At 37.2% G+C, this 22309-nt stretch overlaps 1 protein-coding gene across 28 annotated transcripts in view; it reads left to right on the top strand.

Moving 5' to 3' along the window:
* The window catches only part of KIF1B (kinesin family member 1B), a 97091-nt gene that overhangs the window by 26566 nt on the left and 48216 nt on the right, over positions 1-22309 (top strand). For 7 of the 28 annotated variants that reach the window (XM_033007685.2, XM_042794193.1, XM_042794204.1 and 4 more), the window contains exons 5-24: positions 256-321; positions 2201-2379; positions 3123-3234; positions 4201-4278; positions 4521-4586; positions 5343-5360; positions 6880-6955; positions 7263-7341; positions 7895-8037; positions 9200-9241; positions 11674-11885; positions 12976-13055; positions 14452-14527; positions 15738-15800; positions 17096-17158; positions 17697-17776; positions 19202-19308; positions 19729-19812; positions 21457-21637; positions 22047-22119. In XM_033007685.2, the coding sequence (XP_032863576.2) occupies positions 256-321; positions 2201-2379; positions 3123-3234; positions 4201-4278; positions 4521-4586; positions 5343-5360; positions 6880-6955; positions 7263-7341; positions 7895-8037; positions 9200-9241; positions 11674-11885; positions 12976-13055; positions 14452-14527; positions 15738-15800; positions 17096-17158; positions 17697-17776; positions 19202-19308; positions 19729-19812; positions 21457-21637; positions 22047-22119 (1878 nt within the window). The remainder of the gene's footprint in view (positions 1-255; positions 322-2200; positions 2380-3122; positions 3235-4200; positions 4279-4520; positions 4587-5342; positions 5361-6879; positions 6956-7262; positions 7342-7894; positions 8038-9199; positions 9242-11673; positions 11886-12975; positions 13056-14451; positions 14528-15737; positions 15801-17095; positions 17159-17696; positions 17777-19201; positions 19309-19728; positions 19813-21456; positions 21638-22046; positions 22120-22309) is intronic. The other 21 variants (XM_042794210.1, XM_042794213.1, XM_042794203.1 and 18 more) reach the window with 10 other exon arrangements.

Genomic DNA, 22309 nt, shown 5'->3' with positions numbered 1-22309 from the left:
TCTAATTTCGTAGTACAGAATAATAATACTGGTTAAACCTAGAACAATTGTTGAGATGCTGTATAAAATAAGGTTGAATGATAGTGGTGTAGAATTGATATTAAGTATCTTCCCAGTGAAGGCTGTATGTGGTTGATTTAATAGATTCTTTTTTCTTCCCCTGTCCTCACTCTAAAGTCAATTTAATGACATGTCGTAGTAGTTACTTGTTACTACTTGGTAAAGACTAATTTCTGACTTTCATTTTCTTTCCAGCTATGTGAAGAACTATTTGAGAAAATCAATGACAACAGCAATGAAGAAATGTCATATTCTGTAGAGGTGAGTATGGTGAGGGATCAAAAAACATCTGTGTGCTGGACATCAGACTGAACTTAGGTGCTGCATTATTGATGTTGCTCCAAGATGCTGACTTTTGATTGTATTGGGGGTACACTTTATGTCTTTTCTTTGTTTCATTTTTGAGGCAAATGTAACTAAAACCTTTTTGGGACTTTTTTTCTCCACCAGAAAATTAGTATACCTTTACCTGTGTAGCAATTCTGAAAGAAATGGTGGGCTGTAAAAACCTAAAGATTTTTTTTTTTTTTTTTTACTCCTGGTGGAAGACTACATGTTTCCTGTCATAATTTATACCCTATTTCTCTACAGGACTTGTCTAGAATAGCTTAGTCACATAGTCTTACCTGACATCTGTTAGTAAGGCTGGTTTACAGAAAAAATTTTTTAAGCTGTGCTTACATAAGAAATTTGCCAGTACTTAATTTTTCTTCATTATTATCCTTACTTAGGTTGGTCTGTGTTTAGAAAGTGCTTTTCATATGCTATCATACTATACCATTTCTTTTTCTGTCTTGTCTCCTTGCCCTGCTCCAAAATAAAAACAAAAACATCTGCTTTTTTATTTCTTTTACTGTTTTTTTTTTTTTCCCCCAGCTAATTTGAATGGCTTAACCTGCATATGTGTTGCAGGCTTCAAAAGAAAGGAAGATGAAAAAGCTGGTAGAAGTCAAATATGATTATTATTAGTAAATGTGAACTCCAATCATTACTGCTTCTAGATTACAGAACCGAGGAATGATTAGTTCTGTGACTTTGAATCTGTCCATTTTAACACTTCATTTAATTGTATTTTATTAAATTTGATGACTTAATGCTTGAATACCATAGGAGTATCACATTTAGAATTTACGAATAAGAAGATTCCCACATTTTCATGATGCTTTTTCTATTTGCAACTTGTTTATGGTTCTGATTATGTGTCCAAGTATAGATTCGTGCATGTGAGAGAAATAAGTAGTCCCTCTTATAATGGAAATCCAAAAGAATGAACATCTGAAAAATAAGCAGAGAAAAGAGACAGCTAGACAGAAATAGTGATGGAAATGTATAATTAGTGTGTTGTGATTTGTTTTGGATATAGAATTAATTTTTCTGAATTGCAAAAAAGATCTTAAATCTCTACATTTTTTAAATTGCTGCTTACATCTATAATCTTTCCACAGAATGAAAGTGAATGACTTACTGTCTCTTTTAATATTTAACATTTTGACTGCTGCAGCTGCTAAGTGCCTGGTCAGCTGACATAATCCTAGTGCCATGAGAAAAACGAAAGAATGCGTTTAAAAATAATCTTAGCTTTATAATTTATTTCAAAGGGTGCAGATTTAAGATTACCATAGTTTGAATGATTGTACTGATGACTCAGGAATACAGCAGGACGTGGGTACAGCTTAGAATCAAAAGCTGTTTCTGCATACAAATAAAATTTTTTTTTTTTCCTTCTAAAGTTTGCTTTGGAGGTTCATAAGAGATTCCTTGTAAGCAGACTCCTTTTGCCATCTCTCTTGTTTGCCTCTTCAGATAGTTTTGCTGCTGTGTCATATTAAAGCTGTTAAGATGATTGTGAACTCAAGTGTATAATTCTTAATTAAACACCAGTGGTTTTGGAAATGGCTGAGGGATCCGTATATAGATGCAAGGCCTGCAGCTTGTGTTGGAGATCTGATGTGTGAGACTAGTGACTCTTCTTCCCTTCTGCCATTGTCTCAAGCTGTTAAATGAACTCAGACATCCGCCTACAGCTTTCCTATTTTGGACTGGGGGAGTTTCTACCAGTGGCTCTCTGAAATGCTGCAGAGCTGCTTGCAGAGGAAGGCTTAAGAAACACTAAATTGTCCATGCAAATTCCTGTTTTCAGGTGAGTTACATGGAGATTTACTGTGAGAGAGTCAGAGACTTGTTGAACCCGAAGAACAAAGGGAATTTGCGAGTGCGAGAACATCCTCTGCTTGGACCGTATGTGGAAGATCTGTCCAAGTTAGCCGTCACGTCTTACACAGACATTGCAGACCTCATGGATGCTGGGAACAAAGCCAGGTTAGTGCTGGTAGCACGTTATATATTTTTATCTCTGTTGTGGGGATATATGTCATATAGCAGCAAATTTAAAGTATCTTCTGTGATGCACTAGCGCTTTTAAAAAAACTCATGTCACATGTATTGTTGAAATATGCACTGATCAGTGCTATTAAAAGGCTGAAAGTGATTCCTGTGATGAAATAGTGCTGCAGTCTCTGTATAGCTATTTAAAGCTTGTGATGGGTTGAGATGAAGTATGTAAATAATTATGCTGGATTTTAGTTCTGCCTTCGTTGTGTACTGTATCACTATATTGGTATAAATAAACATGTGAACACAGTCTTTTCTTTCATTCATTCAGGTGGTCAGGACTGAAGTTGGCATTCTAGCTTTAGGTTCTGGTTCATTAGTAGTTGTTTTCATGTCAGCTCTAGGCTCCATTTAACAACGTGTGGGAAGGACTGACATAAATGCCACTCATGTTTTCTCGGGTGTTGTCGTGTAAGGTAGTTTATTGAGTACACAGATTGAGGAAGCTCTGTTTAAGATGTGATTAAGATGGGAGTAATTCAGGAGTGAACAATCAAAGGGTTTGTTAATGCTATTTGGTGTGGCTTGGTTTTTGGTTACAGGGCAAGAACACCAACTGTACTGCCTCTTGATCTCATTCCTCTACAGCTGCATTCAGCCCTGCAGGTAGTTATACCTGCAGCATAGAGGCTACTGGTTTCTAAACATTTCTATGTCTGTTCATATTGTAGGACTGTGGCAGCTACCAACATGAATGAAACCAGCAGCCGCTCTCATGCTGTGTTTACAATTGTTTTTACTCAGAAGAAACATGACACAGAAACTGATCTTTCCACAGAGAAGGTATGTTACAGATAAGTGGCTTTCTGACTGTTTTTCACAAATCTTCTCTGCAGTGATGGCTGGGTTCAAACCATGACAATTGGCTGTATGGTGAGGAAATGAGGATTAATTGTTTTTTCTGATGTTTTGTTTAAGGGTGAACTTGATGTGTGCCTTACCAGAGCCCTTTTATTTCTTATGGGATTTTGTTTGTAATTCTAAAAACAACTAGATGGAGAATACATGCAGGAGGAGAATATATAGATGAGGGAAAATACGGCCTTAAGGACTAGGTTCTATGGGGAGTGATATATGAAATAGAAGTAGTTAATCTTCCCGAATCTTGTTCCCAGAACTTTCTGTGGTTTTGCTTGTCAGTGCAAAATATTTGCATCCTTAGTGCTTTTCTTTGGGCACAGGAATTGGGCTGAGTGAGACTTAGGCACTTCCTGGAATTTGCATGTTAGAAGGAGGTACACTATTTAGCATGGAACAGTTTTCTGGCTTTTATTACTCTGAAATAGAGGCTCTGCGTGCAAAAGTAGCTGAAATACAGGTAATGTTCATGTTAACTGACATGCAGTCTGTAGCTTTGGTTAGGCCTGTGCTTTGTCGGTATCACTAGAGTCAGGATGAAACTTTAAGTTTGTTCATCTTTTGAGATTCCTGTGTTGTCTCTAGTAGTAACAATTTCTTTTGACTTCTGTTCTGCTCTGTTCATGTGAGACCTCATTCTCTCTTTTTAAGTAGAGTGTAGTGATATGTAAAACAGAGCATAATTCCAGGCACTGATTCATAAGATAACAGCATCGGGCTAATTGCCTGTGAAAACTTTGTTTGGCTGTAGTTTTAAGCACACTACAGTGATTTTTTTTTTTTTTTTAAGACGGTATAGTTCTTCTCATACCATAGAATTCTTTGAAGTTTTGTTCTTACTGTAGTTCACCAAGAGCTAGTTCTCATTGTTAATGTGCTTTCTCTCTTCAGGTCAGCAAGATTAGCCTTGTGGATCTAGCTGGGAGTGAGCGGGCTGATTCAACTGGTGCCAAAGGAACTCGATTAAAGGTATTGAGCCACTGATGTGTGGGGAAAGAAAGGGAAGTTTGTGCACAAGCATGTGCAGTCTTCGCTTGACAAATAATAAGGAAAATAAAGGATTACTATTATAAGTATGGGAAAACTAGTTGCAGAACTGAAGACTTTTTTTCCCCTCTCATCGTGGATGTGACGTTTGGCTTGTTTAGTCTACAAAGGTTCATGATTAAACAGTTTTAATTACTATATAATACTGGATTCTGTTTTCTCAGGAAGGAGCAAATATAAACAAGTCTCTCACAACTCTGGGCAAAGTTATTTCAGCATTGGCTGAAGTGGTAAGTACAGCATTTACCTGCAACAACCTTTCCATAACTAGTGAAACTGAGACAGTAAAAACAGTGGAGTACAGCAGAATCATTCACTGTTCTTGGCCTAGCATTCTCAGCCAAATTAGGTGTGTGTATTTTAGCAGATGAATAGTTTTGATGGCGTTCTGTTTATGTCATGCAGGCTGTTAGAAACTTCATTTGTTGATAGATTGAAGCATTGGTTTATTTAGCTGTGAAGTCTTGCAAAAGAAGCCTGCGTGTGTGTAGAAGACATGTTCCTGTAGCAAGCTTTTAGTTCTTCAGAGCAGTAACTGTATTTTTATTTGAGAGAATAATTTTAGAAAACCAACTGCAGCTTAGTTGTTAAAAACTTTAGAAATACTAGTGTCATAATTTGATTATCGCTGGATTTTTTTGCAATGGCAAGACTTAATAATGTGCTTGAGTTGAGTGAGCATATGTTGATCCAAACATAATGTTGTAGGTTTAGAAAAGTACTTTGTCTTTTATACTCAACTACTATTTAAAAAATCACAGGTAAATTATTGCTGTTACTTTTAAAAATGAATTCTCAACAGCTTGGACAGGTTAAATATACTTAAGTGCTTTTTAGAGTATATTTTTTTAAAATGAAAACTATTCTCATTCATTGGGCTTCTCAAGAAAAGAAAATACTATCCAACCTAACATGGAAACTATATATAAAGCTCTGTTAAGAAGCTCATCTATCTTATTCCTCTTTCTTTAATGCTTTCTACTTAGGATAACTGCACCAACAAGGTATGATGGTCTGAGTAGTAGTGGATGTTGTCTTTTTTGCCTGAGTATAAGATTTTATTCTCTTCACTTTGGAATCAAAGAGCAGGGATCTTTTATGTCACATATTTGAGAAATTCCAATGTCTATAAACTATAGTCATGAAGCCTGAGAATTATCAGTACTAAAACTTAAAAATGTTTTAAGATTGAGGATAAATTAATGAAAAGTATACGTTTAAGTACGTATTTAGGAATATACTCTTGTTACATTCCTGCTCCTGATTTGGTGACTTATCTTAGGAATATTTAATTTTAGTGTGGATAACTTTGTCTTTGCTTTCATGTATCCTCAATGCTTTTTTCTTGTACCCTGAATGACAAATTGTAGGCAGTAGACAATTGTAGTTTTCAGCTTTAGCATCTGGTTCTTAACTGCCCTTAGTACTTTTACTTGTCCATTGTAAGGTTATTCACCTTTGACAAGGGACAATAGAACTATTGTAAAACTAACACTCACATTTTAAGCACCTGTTGAGTGTTAAGAGGAATTTTGCACAAATTATAATTGGGCCTTTTATTGCAAAGCCATATCCCATGTTAAATGTTGTGTGGAATTAAACTTTTGGTATCTCTTGAAGCAAGATGTTTGCCTGCTGTTTGTGTAAGTAAATGGATGAGTCAAGATTCACATTCTATTACAGAACTTTTGAAGTTAATCACTGTTTCTTTTAGACCACATAATGAAGCTAGGGAAAGCCTTTACAACAAAATTCGGAGGGCAGTCTGCTAAACGTGCTGAGAAGGCCCTCCTCTCTTCTATGGAAGTTGTACATTTGTCACTACTGATTTTGGGAGAAAGTACTTAGATACTTGGGCACTTGTCTTGTGGCCTTGTGCTTTGGTTTGAGTAGTCTCTCTGAAGTTTTTGTCTTTTAAAAAAGAAAAAAAAAAAAACCACAAAAAAAAACCCACCCCACAAACCACCTTCTTTCTATTCAGACTTCTAATTTCAGTGTCCGAGTACTTTTAGCTTTTCTGTCCTCAATTTTTCTAATAATTCCTTACAGAAACAGAAGATTGGGTAGTTGTCCTTTGACGTGTACACCTGTATCTCTTTAGCTGTACAGTCTTGTAATAGACTTTTGACTGCTCTAAAAAGACATAACTTTTCTAGCAAAGGAAAAGTGAATCTTCTGAGTGACTGAGGGCTTACTGCCTAAATCCTCTTGGAATGGTGTTGGAACAGAGAATTTATATCTCAGGAAGATATTATTCATACACAGAAAAACCTTTCTGAAGGTAGTGCATCAAGGGAATTCCCTGGACTGCTTATCATCTGTTTAGATGTTTGAATATGTTGCATGTTATCTAGTAGTTAACTCAGCAATCACTTGTACAACTGAGGATGAGCCACCCTTCTGTTTAGATAGCATGTGTATGCTGTCATGGTTCTCTTGATACCTATACTGTGATTTTTATGTCTTAAATAATGTTTTTCCATTCAGTGTTTTATTTTTCAGTAGTATGTTCTTTCTTTGTAGAGTAAAAAAAAGAAGAAGACAGACTTCATACCGTACAGGGATTCTGTACTAACATGGCTTCTTCGAGAAAATCTAGGTATGGCTGATTTCCCCATGCCAATATGGAAAGAAATTCTAACTACATTTTCTGACTGCTTTGAACTTCCTTAACCTGAATTTGTATCAAGTATGAGGTTAAACATTTTTAGTAGTCACATCTGAGTCATGTAGTTCGACCTTCTATTAAAGATACAACTCTCTTTCCTATGATTTCTTTAATGTTCTTTAGTAATGTAGAATATAGTTGAACTCTATAATTTATTGAAAATACTGGTATTTAGTAAGCAATTAGTGCCTAGATTGTGCACTGTAGTTTCATCTGAAATTTTGCCTGTTCATTATAGGTGGTAACTCCAGAACCGCGATGGTTGCTGCTTTGAGCCCAGCAGACATAAACTACGATGAAACTTTGAGCACTTTAAGGTACTTTCTTTTTATCTGAGATGGATATGGGTAGCTGTTAGCTCTAATGGCCACATTCTATCCTTCAAACCTTTGTGTTGTTATGTTTTGACAAAATCTGGGGGAAGACGACCATACTGGCAAGAACTCACCCTGAAAGAGGAAAACCAATCTATTGTATGTGAATAGAGAACTAGGCATTTATTGCCTACTCCTAGCTTGAAAAATCAAACTCATTTTCTCATATTCAAATATTCTTTTCCAGTACAGTCCCTAAAATAGAGCATATTAGTCAAGCTTAGGCTTCAAAGGACTGAATAAAGAAAAAAGAAAAAAACGTGTTGTCTGTTGTAAATATTGTTAATCCATCTTGAATAGGACTTGTCTTTTTTGCAGCAATACCCTGTCTTAAATATGAATTCAAATGAATGATTGAATATAATCAGGATTCTTTTCTGATGTACAGCTCAAAGCTAAATGTCTCCTATATGTCTCCTGTATTGCTGCATTCCTGTGTTGCATAGAAGGATTTATATGTTCATTGTAAGGTTTCATTGTTTTGGTCTGATTCCAGATATGCTGATCGTGCAAAACAGATTAAATGCAATGCTGTTATCAATGAAGATCCCAATGCCAAGCTGGTGCGTGAGCTGAAGGAGGAGGTGACAAGGCTTAAGGATCTCCTGCGTGCTCAAGGGCTGGGAGATATTATTGACAGTAAGTGGATTAAACAGACCTCTTGCCATCTTGAGGTGGGTTTCTCTTACCAAGGAGGGAGAGCTGGGGCTGTGAGAGAAAGGGGTTTAAAACTTGGAGGTTAAATATAGGTGCTGATGTTAAATTTTGAACATGGTTTTAGAAATGGTACCGTCATGTGTCTTCAAACAACTGATGTTAGGATTGTCTGTAGAGCTGACAGGCCATCTTCAAACACTCAAGGGAAAACATGGACACTGAATTTCTGTTACTTTAGAAATGATTTTGTATAATAGAACTTACACATTCAGGAGTTGCCCTGGTGAGTTATGGAGGGCTTTCTCTCTGGCTGCCAATAAAAGGAAGATAGTTGAAATACAGAAACTTAATTTCATACTGAGAAAGAAAGCATGTTTTCTTCCTCCTTAAAGGGTTAATGTTATTAGTTGATACCTGCCTTTAACGCCATCCTTGCTCAGAAAGGAAAATGATGGCTAATTCCTGTTAGACAGTGTCCTGAGTGACAAATCATTTGTCATCTCAAAATAACTAGCTATCAAACAGCTGCCTGTGAATAAATAATGAATTCTTTTGGGGCAAGATTTTGAGTTAGATTGGCAGGGCAGTATTGTACTGATTTGCTTTGCCAGCAACCTCTTAAAGCACCAGAACACACTTGTGCCCAAGTTACTTCCTTGTCCTTGTTGCAAACATGGCAAAACCCCTAAAATTTTAGCTGCTACGTTCTTCTATGATATGAACAGTGATTTAATTCCTAGTGAAGGAGATGCCAGTAAAACCACAGAATGTATTCCAGTGGATTAAAAGATTCTTTGACTTCAAAAAAGATATAAATTAAAAAAAGTTTCTGATTTGTCAGACCTTATTTGCTTGTGAAGCAGAAGTCCTGACTTAGTTACAGACTGCGTAAGGATGTGTAACCTTTATTTACCTTTTTGTTTGCTTGTTTTCAAGAGAATGGGGCCAGAAGACAATGAAATGCAGGTGTTTTCATGCTTGGTACAGTCTGTGGGTTTTGGTTCTAAATCAAAACTGAAAATACTATGTGTTACTGAAAATTGTTTTGTTTCTTTAAAAATCAAGTAGTATTCTCTTCCCTTCCTGTGGCTAGTGAACCTTCAATTTTGATCCTTCTTGTATTTTCCCTCCTGCTTCCTTTCAGTTGATCCAATGGGAGATGAATACTCTGGAAGTGGAGGCAAATGTGTGTATTGTGTGGTTCTCTTTTTAACCTGCTTTCTCTGGGTCAGCTTTTAACTGAGCTTTGCATGCCAGCATTTCTCACAGGGAAATCCCAGACAGAACGCTCACTGTGGAATGCAATGCAGTTTCATGGAAACTAGCTTAACCAGCATTTCTTAGATTGAGTCGACAGTCAAAAAAAAGTGCAGAGTTTAAAATGCAACGTATGTTCATTGCTTGCTTTCTGGCAGAATATAGAATGGTAATTCTTTAGTCTTTTGTCATGAGAGCCAACAGTTTAGCTTTGAACTAGAACATCTTTTTCTCAACTCTTTCTCAAGCTACTCAGTTGAAATGGCTTCTGCTTCCTGGCCTTTTAACATCTCTTTTCTACCTAGAAGTATTTCTTTATTTTAAATGTGTCAATTGATTAACTCAAGATGAAATGTTATCAGTTCCTCCTGGAGACTGAGACTGGTTTATTTTGTGTAGTCTCTTTAAAAAAAAAAAAAAAAAAAAAATTAGATGCACATCTTGTACTGATGAAGGTCTCTTATTTGAGCTCAGATGCTTGGTTGCAAATGATTAACTCAACAGGGTTAAAACCAGTCAGCAAATAGCATTTTATTTCTGTTCTACTGTTTGTTTCTGTGAAAGGGAAATACATGTAGTCCATTGCAAGAGACATATATTCTATGTAACTTTTGGGTTGGTAGACTTTTTAAACTCTTTCAGTCAGTCTTCTTCACCCTCACTCAAACAATATGAACTGGAAGAGATCTGTCTGAAATTTCCTAAAATTAAAGCTACTGGTGGTGTAAAGACTCATTCTGGCCTTGTCTTATGTTCTGATGCTGCTTCCAGCACGTGCATATGCCATCCGTGTGAAAGCTGCAGCCTCCAGGAGAAGTGTGCATGATGTTGAGGGTTTTGGTCCTCTGTGGTCACAGCAACTGTGAATGCTATTGCAAGTGCCACTTCCTTTATCTTCAGGAGTGCATGTGTTTATTGGCCTTTGAGACTTCATCCTCCCTGCTCTGTCATGCCTGCTTTCCTCATCCCGATGGCATTCCCTTTCCTTAACCTGCTTTTCTTCTGTTAAATTCCCACCCCTGCTTCCTGTATTTGCAGATGGTGGTTTTCAAACTGACTTGATTCAGTCATCAGTTTCATGAGGCTGAAACAGCAGGTTGAATGTGGAGTGAACTAGGGCATAAGGCTGACAATAGCAGAATTGTTCAGGATAAGAGTAGAGGAGATGTAGGAGGATATGGAAATTTATGCAATGTCTGGGTGAGCATCTCATTTTTGTAAGTGTGAAGCCCTTGTTTATAACTTGAAAGGTCTGGTTTGACCTGTTTCTTTCCTAAGGATACTTATTTTAAAGGATTTGTTTTTGAAATAAAATTTAAAATTATCAAAATTATTAAAACGGAGCTATTTAGTTGTCTGATATTTCCATGTTAGATTTTTTTTTTGGTGTGTGATTATTCTGAGGATATGGTTTACAGGCATATCTGAGAAGCTAAGTTAAGTTAAAATAAATTGCCTTTGGATATTCGTTCTCAAATCATTGATATACCTTTTCCTTGTTTTCTGTCTTTCTAGGAGGCATCTTTCAGGCCTCCAGGTTTTCAGGCTATAAAAGCTGCCTTATTACATTGCGGGGGGGGGGGGGGGACGGACAGGTTTAAGACCTTCCTCATCTAAACTAAGACCAAAAAGCTTTAAAACACTTTCTGAAGTAGGAGAGCCTTATCAGATATTTCACTCATCAGGTATCTTAGATTTACATTTTTCAGATAAGGAGCATCATGAAGTAACATAATGATGTTATTGTGAACTTGAGTTCTCTTTTCCCCAGCATGGACTGACAGGTGATTTACATATTCTCCTGTGAGAATTTAGGGAGGGGTTGTTATTTGTCCTTCTAGTCTGGGTGGTTCAGCAGCAGAACCACTGCTGTGATAAAGATTTACTGAATCATCGTTTTAGATTAAAGGAGTCTGGTAGAGAATGTTTTACTGAATTTAGGGGGTTGATGTCTATTCAGACTCCAGCCCAAACTGTCACTAATATAAGGAACTGAATCTGCTCCTGGTCTGAGCTCCATGGTGCTCAGTTTATTGTTCAGTTAGCAATAGGATGGGTTTTTTTTGTTGGCAAATATTGAATTTATTTTTTCAAGCTTTTTTTGATCAGAATGGTTTATGATGCAGCCCTTACTAATAATCCTCAGAGTCTGAACTGAGTTATTATGTTGTAGACACTAATATGAAAAGATTTGTTTCAGAACTGCCATCTAAAAATTAAAAAACTTGTCTTGTTGCTGCTTAAATGCTTTCCTCTTACACTGGTATTTCCTTCCTTTCCTTTTTCCTCTTCCTTCCCTCTTCCTATTTTCCTTTTTCCCCATCTTTCTGCCTTCCCTCTGTCTGTGTGTCTCTCTCCCAGATTTGAAAGATTTTCAGAACAATAAACATAGATACTTGCTAGCCTCCGAGAATCAACGTCCTGGCAATTTTTCCACAGCCTCCATGGGGTCCCTCACTGCATCTCCATCCTCCTGCTCTCTCAGTAGTCAGGTGGGCTTAACATCTGTGTCCAGTATACAGGAAAGAATTATGTCAACACCTGGAGGAGAAGAGGCAATTGAACGTTTGAAGGTGGGTAACACTGTAGATTAAGGAGGTGATTATTTTGTTTTTTTCCAAGGCTAAATAGCAGTGAACCCAGGAGAACTTTGCTTCATAAATATATTCAGTATGCTGTTGTTTCTGTAGGAAGTTGCCTGAAACCCACTTGCACCTTAAAAAGGGCACTCTAACTGTGGTGGGGTAGAAACTGGCACAGCCTTTCCTGTTAGGATTATTTAGGTTTAATTGTGGCCTGGAGCAACAACTAAATTATAAATTAAAATCTTGATTCTTGTTTACAGGTTCTCTGATGCAGTGGTAATTATGGAAAATTTGATCATAAGTATAGACTTTAGGAGGCCTGGTCAGCACTAGTGTGGACAAAGTCTGACTGGCAAATGCACTCTGCTTTCAGAAAGCCGAATTACCCCAAAGTTGAAAAAGGGAGGAAGAATAATCCTGCTACTGTTGTGTTTGCCCAGCCCCCACAGATTAAAATGTGAAGCACACAGAATAGCACGCATTATCCAGACAATAGCGGCCTTGTCTCAATTCTGCATAGAATTGAACCACATCAAAAATGCACTACAGTGAAGTATTTCTTAATTTTTATGAAAGCCCCCCCCCAATCTCCATGGGTGGATGAGTGGGAAGAGCTGGCAGTATTGAATCTACGCTTCATTCTCATGTTTTGTCCATGAGACACTGCCACAGGGGTTGGAATGGACTGGAACACACACTGCATATCCCTTTCCTATTAGAAACCCGTTGTTGCCATGGAAATAACAGTGTGGTCTCTGCAGTTCCTTGGCATCCAGTTGCTGAATGATGTCTGTAAATAAGATCTTAAAAAATATAAAAAAGGAAAAAAAAACTTAGGTGATTCAAATTAAAGTCTGGCTGTGGTTAGATATGAAGTTGTCTTTTCTCAGCTTGCCTTTGAGGCTATTTACCCTTTTAAAATTAATGAAATCAACTTAGAGTTTTGAAGTGCTGAGAGTACTTTTTATATCCAAAATTAATTTGAGGTCTAGAACTGAGCACAAACTTCACTTGCTTTGCGTACTGTGTGAAGAACTTTGAGAAGAATTGTAAAACAGCTTCTGGGATTTTCACACAGGAATCTGAGAAGATCATTGCAGAGCTGAATGAAACATGGGAAGAGAAGCTGAGGAAAACTGAGGCCATTAGGATGGAAAGGTCAGGAATTGGGAGTGCTGTAAATGTGGATGGTCTGTGGAAAATGGACAACGTTACTCTGATCAGAGGCAATGGAACAGCAGATTAGTGCTTAGTGATAATTCTGCTGAGCTTTGTGTTACATATAACAGTAGGGGCAATGCTGAGAGAAAGCCGTATTCCCATATTTCTTACAGTTCAAGTTGGTTTATCATTGTAATTCAAGTAACATCCAAAGCTGCTATATGGGCTTCTGCTGTGAAGCAGTGTGGAGTCCTGATCTCTTTCTTCTCCCACCATTCTCTTACTTTCTAAAGATTCTGGCCCCAAAGTTAAGCAATAAATACTAAGTTTTTAGTACCAGAGTATTTAAAATTATGAAACAGCTCCAGCTTTCTAGATTTGGTTTGTGTTGTGTCTTAGAGCAACAAGACAGATTCTTAATAGTTGTCAGAAAGTGGGTGCGACCAAACAGCATTACTTATTAGAATATTAAAAGCTTACAAAAGGTGTAAGGGGAACATCTTTGCCTGGAAAGAGTGTGATTAGGCAGTCTGTAAAAACATGAGAGGTATACGAGGAAAGTGGATAGAGATTGATTATTCACTGACAGAGGTAAGGGACTTTAAGGGTAACAGGTGATTTGAAACAAATAGGAAGCTCCTGCAATGCATGGGTAAGCTGTGTAAGTCTTCATTACACAATGTTGATGTTGGTAGGAGTTGAATTAAAAAAAAAAAAAAAAAAAAGGATGACAAAACCTCAAAACCCACCAACAAAATCACTTTGGATAGCTGTTTAAAAGAAATGCCACCACTAATTTTGGAAATACCTTAGGAATAAATTGGGAGACTGTGGGGATACTTTGGGGAAAGTATCACAGTATTTGCCATGTTCTTATTCTTCTGTGTTGCCATCACTGTTGTACTTCGTCAAAGCCAGGAAGACTGTGTTACATGAACAGTTTGACCCAATACAATCCTTTTTATGTCTTAAGAGGTAGAGTGTACTTTCTGTATTAGATCAGGAAGAGCCAGTTAAGTCTTTGTAAATTAATGAATAGTGGTAGCTCCTTGTACCTAAATTAAATATTTAGATTTAGAACAGACTTTAACCTTCCTTAAAGAAGCAATGACTGTAATGTTCCAAAATGTACTTACCTTGTGATACATTACTGCACTGAAATACTATTAAACCTCTGTAAAATTTTTGATATTTCTGTTCTGCAGGCCCATAAACTCTAGGACTAAAGTTTAGAAACTTGTCCTATTATGTTACGAGGTGGTGACTGTCCTAGCTGTATGGTCAGTGGATAGGCTGGTTGAAAGTCGAATGTATTTCATCACATCGCTTTCATTAGACTTTATTTTACCTTAGAAGTGTAAAATATGGTAAAAATCTTGCGTTTTTCTCTCAGGGAGGCATTGTTGGCAGAAATGGGAGTTGCCATTCGGGAAGATGGAGGAACACTCGGAGTCTTCTCGCCTAAGAAGGTAAAAAAAGTTGATAATTATTGCATCATGTCTCCAAAAGGCTGATCAACCTGGGAGGAGAGGGTGATAAGAGATGGTACCATTCACACAAGGTCTTGTATTTGTGTAAGGTACAGAAGAGTATGAATGAGGTTTGGACCCTTAGTAGTAAGTTCCTTTTACAATATCTTTTTGTAAATAGCTTTAGTGTTAGAATCTATCAAAACACTCTACGTCTAAGCATTATTTTGCCCATAACAATGAAGTTGGATGCTGTTCCTCATGCAAGTGATGGAACACAGTGCTTCATGCTTTTAGGGATCTGCAGAAAGAATTGCCTGTTGTAGCTTCCATTGGTCATTAAAGTAGGGAAGCATGTTCTAGCTAAAACAGTGATGAAACAGGAGCAGCGTGAAAAGTTCATGGGGAGATTTCAGATATCAAAAAATAGTTAAACTTTTTTGTACCTTCCTTTAGAAAAGTCTGTGTTGCAATAAGTGTTTGCAGCTCCTCGCATATCTGTTGATTTGGTAGCAACTCAGAACTGCTGCTCTTAGACTGTTGCCATTTCTGCAGTAGCTGTGTGTGACCTCCAGGTACTCTACCTATTCTCCTTTGAGATACCCAGGAAAGTTTTGAAGTCTTGTTTAGGTGCTCTTCCCTGAATTTGTTTGTTAATCCTTTTACCCCCTTGAAAAAAGGGATTGTAATCTAATGAACCACTGAACAAGGGGGGATGCAGGGGAATATTTCTTTTGATATGTGTCAATAGTTCTATTTTTTGCAATTTAAAAGAAGGAGAACTGTGCATGAACAGGGTGCTATATAAAATGATCAAGATAGTACATAAGCTATCTATGCAGTTAAATCAGAATTATTGAAGAAGTACAAGGAAAAGAACGTACTTTCTTATTTCTCAAAAATTTTTTAACAAGCACAGGGTAGTATTTTAGCTGAAAGGTGCATGTGCAAGTATTTAACAGACTTGATCTAAGATTAAATGGGGACCTATCTAGAGACATTGTGTAGAAATACAGTACAGTGGAATTGGTTAAGATGTGTAATTCTTTGCTTAAAGTAGTGTTAGACTATTACGTTAGGAGTAGGTACAACTGCGGTTTGCTTTCAGTATCCACTTGAGAAGTGCCTAAGGTTTGTAAAGAAGGCGCTAATTCACTGAGTGTTCTTTACATTTCTTTCTCTTATCTTATGGATCCTCATCTCCTTTTAGTTTTTCCCTCAGACGCCCTCAGCTCTTTTTGATGACTCTTTTGGTGCATTTTCAGCTGATCAGGTTTGTGTATCAATGCCAGCTGGATTAAGTAGTTACTTTGGTAATAGATAGTATTTATTTTTACCCATATAGGATATACTAGGAGAAGTAAAACTCCTGACCTAGTCCTGTCCTGCTTCTGTTCCTTGCTATCCTTTCACCCCAGTTTTATTAGTTCTCCTTCTAGTAACTGTAGCTGCTATTGTGAAAATGTAGATGTAGAGAAAAAGTTGAAGGTTTTTTTTTTTTATAAAGACTTTACGCTTCTGAGGTACCAGTATATATCGAATCATGTGCCACTAAGACAGCACTGTGTTTTTACCAGCTGAGCTGTAAATTGAACTCTCTTAAGGTTAACTTAGCCCACTTCACAAATTAAAACGTATCATGCTGTGCAATTGTTGCTGTGTTACCAGTTTTGCCTTTGATGGCAGGAAACTTCTTGAAATGGATTGTGGAAATTGAATTACCTGTGCTGTCATCAAAGATGGGAGCAGGGAAAATCCTTCAGCTCATGCTTGAGGAATGCTGTACAGGAGAAAGTTGAAGACATAACTGTCTGTGGATGAATAACAGATCTCAGAATGAGTGAATAGTTGGTTTTGCTAGCATTGTCTTGGAAGTTGTTGAGTTTTATTTCTTACAAAGCTCTCTGTTGCCTGTGAAAGACCCGTTCGGACCTCGATTTAGTGTAGTAAATGAGCTCAGATGCTAAAAGATGTATGTATAAGGTACAGCATTATTTTCAAAGTGTCCAAGTGGTACAAGTCATAGTGGTGTTACAACAGTTGACTATGTCTGGGATGTGGTTTCTCTCCAGTTTTCTCTTGTTTTAAGAGATTTATACAGCTCTAAATATTGATTTGAATGCAGTGAATAGCGATGATGGCATGGGACATCTTCAGCTGCTGTTTTAGATGGCCCCTATATTTTTAGGGGTGAAAAAGTTGTCTTGGTTTTTCCCCCCTTTTCTTTTTTTAGCTAAGTCTTCCATTGGGCAATTGACAATCAGACTTCTTTCAAAGACAAATTTCATTGTGAACATCCAGTAATTTTTGAGCTTCTGTAAACTAAGTGCTGTTAACATGTCTTAATTAAACTTTTTTGCATCAAGAGTAAGTTGATGGAAGCGATGTTGCCAAGGAATTGTAGCCAAATTTATTTCCTTTTGTTAAATTTAATCTATTTGAGGGTAACAAAGGGACGAGTGGCTTATTAACAGTTTTATTTCTCTTCTATCACCTTTCTTTTTAATTCTGTTTAACCATTTCTGCCTTTTCTTTTGTGCTCGTGCTTACTGCTATCTCACTGGCTAGATTTTCACACCAAGGCCTTGTGACTTGTTTGCTGATTCCAGTGGGGTTTTTTCACCAAAGAAGGTTGGTTTAGTAACCGTAGTGGATTTAAATTTAGAGGAACTTTAGATTAAGAGCTTTTTAGCAGTTTGTATTAGAGAATGTTGGTAGCTTTAGATTTTCTTTTGATGTTAACAAACTTTGCCAAATGAGCACCTGACCTGTATTGCCCAAGAAAAGCCAAAGTTGATTCCACATCAGTTTCAAAATGTTACTGAAGTAACCTTTTCTGCTGCTGGACTTCCCTTATCAAAGGTTCAGAAACTTTAGTTTTTTTTTTCAGGTATCTATTTTTTTTTTTTTTTTTTCCCAGCTGAAGCCTTTATTCCTTTTATTGATTGATATTTCAGTTAACTAAGCAATCTGATCTGTATTTCTGCTGTTATTTTGTGATGCTCTTCAGTACTGCAGGAGGTTATGTTTGAAAAAAAGCATTGTGGAATGACCTCAATATACGTAGCAAAACTGCTGGGTTAATACACATCCTCCACAGCTGTGGGAAGAAGGCTGAAAGCAGGTCCTCAGTTCTTAATTAATTTTTTTTTTTTTTTTGTTCTTTCAGACGCCTCATCTTGTAAACCTTAATGAAGATCCACTCATGTCTGAATGTCTGCTTTACTACATCAAAGATGGTATTACTAGGTGAGGATTGGTGCTAATATGCTCTGAAGTCTGCCTCTTTGCTTGCTTAAATCCCCATGCTGGAGACACCATGAGTTTAAGTAACAACTGTGCCTTGAGTTATTCAACTTGCAGGTACTAATGAAGCATGAGATTGTTGTAGGTGGAAGAAAGTACAGAAATGCATTTCTTTTAAATTGGTTTTGTGCTTTAGAAGTCACGTGTGCAGTCACTGAGCTGTATAGGAAGTTTGTAACTACACCTGGGCAGCAAAAGAAAGCATGATATCCCTTCTAAAATGTAGGGAAACAAAAGTAATAAAACTTACTGAAAGTGCCTTTGAGATGTTGATGGGTGGAGGATTGGAAACCACAGTACTTGATAAAAGCAACTGGAATATGGATGAGTGTTCACTTGATTGTTTAAATAAACTGTTATCAATGCCTCAGCACGATTAATATATTCTGCATTCACATATATGAGATGAAATTTAATTACCAAATTTGGAATTTAAGACAGAATTTATTCCCAAACTTGTCAAAACATCTGAAAGAAGAGAGGTGAGTTTTGCTATCTTCAGCGCACTAAGCTGTGTTTGGTTGCTTAGTTTATGTATTCCTGGGGGACAAATGGTGAAGAGTACACAGACAGGTCCTGTGGTATGCTACTACTCTAATTATGCACAGGTCCTACTGAAAAGAATATCAAACTTGTAGAGAATTCAGCACAGTGATGAACAGAATAGCTTAGGGCTTAAGAAATCATTATAAGTTTTGAGCCTTCCTAGCTGACATCAGAAATATGTAGAGTAGTAAGTAAGCAAGAAGTTTGTAAACATTAGGATTGAAAATTAAGTTGTCCATATCTAGAATTGCTGAAATATTTGATTTGGAATAGACATAAATCTTCATGTTCCATGGATACAGACAACCTCTTGCTGTCTGGAAGCTGGATGAAACTGCTTGTGGCATCAAATTATTCGGTAGGAGTCTCCTGACCTTTTTTTGCTCCTTTGTTAAAGTGCAGATGGTGATTATTGGAAGAGATGACCACTGTCTGCCAGCTGAAATTCACCACTGGAAATTCCTGTCACTTTTTTTTTTTTTTTTGATTTGTGTGTTCCTTTGCTAAAGGGACAAGGGGGGTACACAAGAGGGAAGGAAATGCATTAAATCCAGAGGTGTTTAACAATTCAATTATCTCTTTAAATTAAATGTTTTAAGAGAGAACACTTTTTTTTTTTTTGTCAAGCTGTTATCAGATTTACCATGAATTGGATGATAAGTTCTCCTCAATGCAGAATTAAGCACTATTTCAAAACTTTGAACTTGAAGGATAGTCTTAATAGTTTAGACCTTTTTCCTGGATATTTCTGAGCTGTATTGTCCTACACAGAGTTGTAGAAAGTGTCTGATCTGCTCTTGAAATATCTTCTGTTGGACCCAGGGTTGGCCAAGCTGATGCTGAGCGAAGGCAAGACATTGTATTGAGTGGGGCTCATATCAAAGAAGAACACTGTATCTTTCGAAGTGAGAGGAACAACAATGGTGAAGGTAAAAAACTACTTCTCCTAGTGAAGTATTGCTGAATCTTTCACTTCTCACTTAATAGTTGGCCCAGGAATACCTGTATTTGAAAGTTTACCTCAAGAAAAAGTGATAATAGCTTCCAATTGCAGGCTGCAGTCAATATCAGAGTTAAGTTCTGGTCTTGGTTAACTATCAACATGACAATTCAAACAAAAAAAATAATGATTTTCAACTGCAATATGTGGAGATATCAGTAGTATTGATTTTCTCATGGGGCATTATTTCTTTTTTAACCAGCAAGGCATCAAGGAGTGATTCACTTGTATCTTGTTTTGGTGTTAGTAGGAAGGTAGGCAGAAAGTGAGAGGCCTCTAAAGATTGCACACTTCTGTTTCAATGCAATGCGCTCTAAAGTCTCATTCATCAATGTTGTTTTCTTCTTAGTTATTGTTACTTTGGAGCCTTGTGAACGATCAGAAACCTATGTTAATGGCAAGAGGGTTGTGCAGCCTGTGCAGTTGCGCTCAGGTAAGAAATGTTAGAATGGATTTTTTTGTAGACTTTCCCTCTAAGAATTATCCATATGTGACACTTGGATCTTATGTAGAGAATGCTGGGTGCTGTTAAAGGACAGCAGTATTACTTTTTTGGAGTGTAGCTTCTAAGCAGAAGTTGGTACCCCTCTTTTGGCAGCAGGTTGTTTTTGTTTGTTTGTTTTGTTTTTTTAATTCTTTGCCGCACTACCTGCAAGTGTACTTAAAATATTCACTGCCATGCAGCATCCTGCTTGTCCTTCTGCTTACCCTGATATTATTCAAATACATTCTTGCCCAAGTCTGTTGCCCGTGGCAGTCTCAGTGAGACAGAGCAGACAGACTGCCAGTTGCTGATGGAAAATTCCCAGTTTCCTGGCAAAGCTAAGATACGACCCTCTGCTAGAGTACAACAGCTCCTCTTTCCTCTCATTAGATTTCCCACTCAGTCCCCTATATTCCTTTAGAAGGGCATGTGGGGGAAGAATTAGAGAGGAGGCAGTGACTTCCCTGAATTATGAGTTTTAACTCTTTTAAGCTATGATGCTTTCTGTGTCTTTTTTTTTTTCCTACTGGTAAAGCTACTCAAAATCAACCAAACAAAAACCCCTTCACCTCTGAATTATTTGCACCAAGTTATAATGTGTATATATATGACGGTATTTTCATGGAACCAAGTGTACTGACTTCAGTACAAGTCTGGACAGTGAAGGAAGAACAGTTCCTGCTGTTCTGTGCCTGCATATGGCTCATATTGAATACCGTGACTTTATTGTTTAGTAATTACTTCATTTTAAAAAAAAGTAGAGTTGTTTTCTTCTGCATCTAGATAACTGAGTTACTAGAAGAATATAGACATGCTCTTGGAAATCTTTAAGAGCCTGTCTTTGAGTAGTATATTGATAAGGACAATTTTGCTTACTTTGGAGATCTACTTACTAGAACACCTTTTTAAAATTTTAACTACATTAGTACACTCTCTAGAAGAGCAGAGGCATTTTACATCTTCTATCACATGCATGTCTCAGGATTTGTGGACATCTGATACCTCTAGGGTTTAGCTGAAAGACTTAATAATATTAGATTTCTTCAGCTCTTCTGAAATTAGTGTAAAAGAAGCTGTAAAATTCTTCCATAAATTCCACCAATTAGGACTCCAATAAAATCCGTACATGTAAACCACATTTTAGAGAAAAGCACCATGCATTCCAGTGCTTGAAGTTAGATTTCTCCAGGCTGAAAATTGTTAGAGTTTTCCAAGCTGCAAATGTTTTGGCATTGTCACTAGAGGAGAGGAATGGGATTTAATGATTTGTTTTATTTACTGCAACTGTTGGTCAATCTCCAAGTTTGTCCTTTAATTTTTGTTAAACTCTGCTTGGATATTAGGTTGAACCCCAGGGTGCTGTCGTCCTCTCTGAGCATTGCTTCTTGTTAGCAGTGGCTTGTTCTATACAAAGCAGGCATTCTGTTTTTTTTCTTGTCACCTAGTTAACTTGAATGTATACAGAAATCCTTATAGGGCAATCTTTTCTTATGCTGTCACCCAACAGGATAAATGGGATGAATCATTCAGTGATGTTTTTCAATGGTTTTAAAATCCTTACCTGAAAGAGTTAACTTCTCTTCCTATTTTTAGGAAATCGTATCATCATGGGTAAAAATCATGTCTTCAGATTCAACCATCCAGAACAAGCACGAGCAGAAAGAGAGAAAACACCGTCAGCTGAGACTCCCTCTGAGCCAGTTGACTGGACATTTGCTCAGAGGGAGCTTCTGGAGAAGCAGGGCATTGACATGAAGCAGGAGATGGAGAAAAGGTAACAAAATAACTCAGAATTTCTACCTGAAACAAGGAGGAGTCAGCTGTAGGTTACTTGGCTAGTGTCCATGAAAAATCTAAACCTAGGTTCTGCAACACAGCATCTCTGCCACGTATTGTGTAAGTTCAGAAAGCTTCATTTTTTTACTTCAGTATTCAGTGCTCTAGTTCCTTTCAAAATCACACATAAACAGCTGCCACTAACCCTATAGACCTTGTGGTGAAGGACTGAACTGCAACTTACAGTAAGTTTCACATCTGTAGTACTATAATAGACAACTAACAGTTCATTTTAAGTGGAATAACTTTGACTCATAACTGTAATTCAGTGGGCTGTGCATGTAGAGTAACACAAACATAAAAATAATGGCCTCTTTAACTCCTTCTGTTCTTTTTTTCATCTTCAGATTACAAGAAATGGAGATTTTGTATAAGAAGGAGAAGGAGGAAGCAGATCTCTTGTTGGAGCAGCAAAGGCTGGTATGTGTCCTTCTGATTAACTATACCTTTGGCAAACAGTAATTCCTGTCCTTGCTTATCTGAAAGTTTAGGAAACCTGCTTGGGTTGTCTGCACAATGCAGCTCTCCCTTTGCTTTCAAATACTTTGTGTCTACAGTGAATTATTATTAGCGTGAGTGAGCTCCTTCATGTTAATTCAGAGATTGTAAT

This window comes from Tyto alba, unplaced genomic scaffold (assembly GCF_018691265.1).
Source record: "Tyto alba isolate M040663 unplaced genomic scaffold, T.alba_DEE_v4.0 Super-Scaffold_20000042, whole genome shotgun sequence".
Classification (NCBI taxonomy): Eukaryota; Metazoa; Chordata; class Aves; order Strigiformes; family Tytonidae; genus Tyto; species Tyto alba.
Note: the sequence above shows the minus strand (reverse complement) of the source record. Positions and strands in the feature narration are given on the sequence as shown.